The 4,568-nt window shown below is 43.4% G+C and overlaps 1 protein-coding gene across 1 annotated transcript; it reads left to right on the top strand.

Annotated features, from left to right (window-relative positions):
• Window positions 1–837: 837 nt before the first annotated feature.
• Window positions 838–3,934, top strand: LOC139559218 (homeobox protein XHOX-3-like). Its single transcript, XM_071375007.1, has 3 exons — window positions 838–1,415; window positions 2,561–2,796; window positions 3,301–3,934. The coding sequence occupies exons 1-3, from the start codon at window positions 1,043–1,045 to the stop codon at window positions 3,826–3,828; spliced, it is 1,137 nt and encodes a 378-aa protein (XP_071231108.1). The 5' UTR covers window positions 838–1,042; the 3' UTR covers window positions 3,829–3,934.
• The last annotated feature ends 634 nt before the right edge of the window (window positions 3,935–4,568 follow it).

A 4,568-nucleotide genomic window follows, 5' to 3' on the forward strand; every position in this document is an offset into this window, starting at 1 on the left:
ATTATTTTGATGTCAGATATGCATTGGAGGCCATGATGCTTTTGATTGAAACGCTTGCATTGAATAATGTAATATTATCATGCATTCTTCTTCACATTAGACCTTTTAAAATAACTTTGTTTTGTTTTGACAAAACATACATCATATTTCCTCAAGAATATTGATATTTCCAACAATATATATAACAGTAGGCTATTTGCTGACCACGTCACAACTAACAACACAGATAATTTGTCCATTATTAAAAATGGAAATAGTTGGTTTCATATTATGGATTACTACATTACAGATTAGGCTACATAACCTGGTGTCCAAGTTATTAGTCAATTATTGATCTTCATAATTGACACATCAATCTTGTTCATCATCTTAATAATTGTGTACCACCTAAGAACTACATGTAGAACCTTTCAAATCAATTATTTGAAAGCATGCATGCAGATTTGTCAGAATGCATCATAATGATTTTGTTTCTTTGTGGAAATTGAGGATTTGAGAACATTGATGCTCAGTGGGCTTGCTATATACTCATGATACCGGCACCAAATAATTTGCTCGTTAGCTCATGCCGTGTGGTGATGTGCTTCTACACTCCGGTTCCAAAGCTGCTTGTTTTCCCTATTAGCCCTCGACCCCCCCCCCAACCCACTGTTGTAATTGCTCGTTCCATAGAGAAAACCTATTTCTAATTCCTAATTCTATGGCTCGTTCTCTGTTTATCCACATCCAATCGATGCGGGGCGTCATCAGGGGTGCCATCATGACGACTGCCCTATTAAGAATGACAGCTCGAGAGAAAGCGAGGGCAATGGTGATCCCTCCCAGAGCTCGTGCTGCACTCTGGAGCGCTCGCCTCGCAGGGTCAGAACGTACATCCCCTCTCTTCTCTTCTCTCATTTCAATCCATTCCTCTTCTCTTTTCTCCACTCTCACGACTGAATCCCTTCGCCACCCGTAGTGTCACAGCCAGATTGTGCTCTTTCCATAGTAGCGATTTGGCGCTGGTTTATTCCACGCGCCTTCGTTTGTTCGTTCGTCGGTAATGGAAAACAGAAAAGAGATGGTGATGCTTGCGGAAGGAGGTCAACTTGGCACGGCAGTTGGCAAGACGGGCTCTAATTTGTCGGAAGCAGTTGGAAGCCCCGCGCGAGAATCACAAGGAAAAACGGTCCGCAGGAACTACACCAGCCCCGGTTCTGCGCCCTACTCGCGAGACAGAGCGGACGAGGAGGTGAAGGGCGCACGGGGACGCGTGTGCGCCGATATAAGGCTGGTTGGCATGTCCTCTTCAACCGAGAGTCATCGATTAGATCACACCAACAAAGAAGCTAGCAGCTCAGACACAGAGTCAGACTTCTATGAAGAAATTGATGTGAGCTGCACGCCAGAAAGCATGGACTACCCCAACGGGAAAGGTAATGGAACGGCGTGGAACTCTTCTTTTCGTTTTCTTCAACACATTGCATGGATGGGATTTTGGACGTAAATGAATGAATACAATAGATGTCACGCTGTAAACATCGCTAGTAGCCTATTTATGTGCATGCAGCATCCATAATGAATAAGTCAATTATGGGGTAACATATGCAAGAAATTCCATATGATTGTATTATGAAAAGGAGTGACAACGACTTACGGAACGTAATTGTTATGTTTTTATAACAACGTTCATTTGGAATGAATGTCACATGAATGAATGAATTTCACTATAGTTGAACTCGTGGATTGTTACATCCACACCCATGAGAGATCTCTCTTAGGGTTACACCCCCTTAGCTAGGGTTTTAACCACAGTGTCACTTTTTTAAAACGAGTACACCCGGCGCCAGACATCCTGCAGCAAATTAACCAATTTGCACGAACTAGGCTACTAGTATAGATGTTAAGTACTAAACAAACCACAAATAAAAATGGTAGACCAAAAAAAAACACAAAAAAAGGTTTATATGAATTCGTTGGTAGACTGATTGGATTTGTCTGGGGACCAAACCCCAGGAGAACTGACATCAAACTGGTCATGTCTTTATGAAAAATAGCCCCCAAAAGAATTGTCTAATGCTTATTATCATATGTATTTTGAGGATGTGTTTTCAAATTAATGGGAAAAAGTAGAGTACATGTTGGACGAATTATTATACATGTATTTGTATTTATTTAATCTGTATTTAATTAGGTAAGTCATACATAGGCCTATGCTATTCTCTTCACATTTATTTCATAAAAATATTGTACTGATATCAAGCAAACAATTATCACAATTATGAATTCATATAATTGTCCCTTCTGCAGGTATGATATTCATCTATATGGATTGTTTAGTTTACTGTATATAGGCCTAATTTAGCATCAGATGCATTTTGGCTAGTTATGGTGCTCTGTTTTCGATTGTCGTCAACCTCAGTCAAACGAAAAATACAGGCTGCAGTGTCAATTATACAAAAACAAAACGAACAAAAGAAACCACTGTACAATTGTAGGATACTATTGTATAATCAAATGTATCTTTACTTTAGTCTTTTCGATAACAAACAATCACATTCATGTTTTGAACCCATTCCAGGTCGAAACGGTGATTCCCCCATCCACCCGAGTGACAGCGGTATGGATCCCGGTAAGATGGGTTTGGGCCAGGTTTCACTGTCCTACGGGGCTGACGCGATGCGACGGTACCGGACAGCCTTTACGCGGGAGCAAATCGGCCGGTTGGAGAAGGAATTCTACCGGGAGAATTACGTGTCCAGGCCGAGGAGATGCGAACTGGCGGCTTCACTAAATTTACCAGAAACCACTATCAAGGTGAGATTAGGGTCTATAATAACAACAACAATATTACAACAACATAATACAATTTCTCGACTACATCTAAACCTACATTATTGCCCATAGAACATATTGGCCATATAAAGGACATGGTTTAATTGCGAATCTAAAAAGAAAACAATGTGAGTTCGCTTGAAATCATATCAGACAAATCGAGGCCTAGGCTACTCAGACTATATTTATGTGGGTTCTCAAAACAATACAGTAAATGCAGGTGCAGGCAACATTTACCTAAATGAAACGGTGATTCATTTTGTTAATGATTAAACCGAACACATTTATGGGTCGAGCTTAAGTATTGACTCATGAATTGGAATTTGCATATGCCTATTGGTCTGGCCACTACTCGCCAACTGTAAGGCCATTTGGAACCCTGCGTAAAGTGCAAAAACAACTGTAAATCCCTTGTCTGTCTCGTCACAGACTGATGTAGGTTAATATTTTACCCCGCCTGTCTGTCTTTATGTCTGTGTTCCATAGGTGTGGTTCCAGAACCGCCGGATGAAGGACAAGCGCCAGCGTCTGGCCATGACGTGGCCTCACCCCGCCGACCCCGCATTCTACACCTACATGATGAGTCACGCGGCCGCCACCGGGAACCTGGGTTACCCCTTCCCGTCCCACCTACCATTACCGTATTACTCCCACCTTGGGGTCGGAGCCGGCCCGGCCTCCTCCGCCACCCCGTTCTCCAACCCCCTCAGGTCCCTTGACAGTTTCCGGATGTTGTCTCACCCCTACCAGAGGCCGGAGCTTCTGTGTTCGTTCAGGCACCCGCACCTGTACCCCAGCCCGGCCCACGGCCTCGGTCCCGGGGGGAGCCCCTGCTCCTGCCTCGCCTGTCACTCCGCTCAATCAAACGGTCTTCAACAGAGGCCTACCGGGTCAGATTTCCCGTGCTCCCCAACGAGCAGGACTGACGCGTTTTTGACGTTTACTCCGTCGGTGCTGAGCAAGTCCTCGCCGGGGACTTTGGACCAGAGAGAGGAGGTGCCATTGAACAGATAAAACGAAGAGAGCACATCCACATGTGTTCATTGGACTGGGTCAAACAAGCGCAGAAGAGGGCCATAATATTTTACCATGAGCTTTTATCAAACTTAGAGAAAAAAAACATGAACATGACCCAAACAGCATGAATACAACGATCACGTGGAGCATACTCCATACAAGCAGCAGCATAAACGACAGATACCGCAGTGCGCGCTCTTACATACACCTGCTACTACAAAAAGGAGAGATGAACGTGCTCAGGCGCAAACAATTTGCCTACCTTGTTTTTAGCGATATGTTTTCTAGCACCAACGCGACGATCTCACACATCGTGACAGTCTATCCACTGAAAAAAAAAAAATCAGTTGTATAACCCCATGCAGACTATGAAACATTATGAGATCGGACAAAAAACACATTTGATTTATTGAAGATTAATTTGGTGCGAGGAAAGAGAGAGTGCGGGTGGACTGGGAATTACAGACAAACGTTTATCTCCGTGACGGATGGCGTTAACGATTTATCTTTAGGCCTATCTATAGTCTCTTCAGATTTCCAAATTGACCTGTTTTGTAAATTTCACTAGAATGGTCTATTCCAACTTCCCTTTTGACAAGGGAATGTGTTAACAGACTGCACCGTCTCATTATGGCTCTCTATCTCCCTATCCGAGCCTCCCTTTTTGACGGGTGGGGCCGAAATGTGCAGATGCTGGTAAAATTAGTAAGTGATGTAGGCCTATATATACGTGGTGG

Source organism: Salvelinus alpinus, chromosome 29 (genome assembly GCF_045679555.1).
Source record: "Salvelinus alpinus chromosome 29, SLU_Salpinus.1, whole genome shotgun sequence".
Taxonomy (NCBI): domain Eukaryota; kingdom Metazoa; phylum Chordata; class Actinopteri; order Salmoniformes; family Salmonidae; genus Salvelinus; species Salvelinus alpinus.

Bases quoted from the DNA above. Each gene is read 5' to 3' on its own strand.
- LOC139559218 (XM_071375007.1), top strand. From the start codon at position 1,043: ATGGAAAACAGAAAAGAGATGGTGATGCTTGCGGAAGGAGGTCAACTT. The intron at 1,416-2,560 runs GTAATGGAACGG...AACCCATTCCAG, and splicing joins GGACTACCCCAACGGGAAAG to GTCGAAACGGTGATTCCCCC. The intron at 2,797-3,300 runs GTGAGATTAGGG...TGTGTTCCATAG, and splicing joins TACCAGAAACCACTATCAAG to GTGTGGTTCCAGAACCGCCG.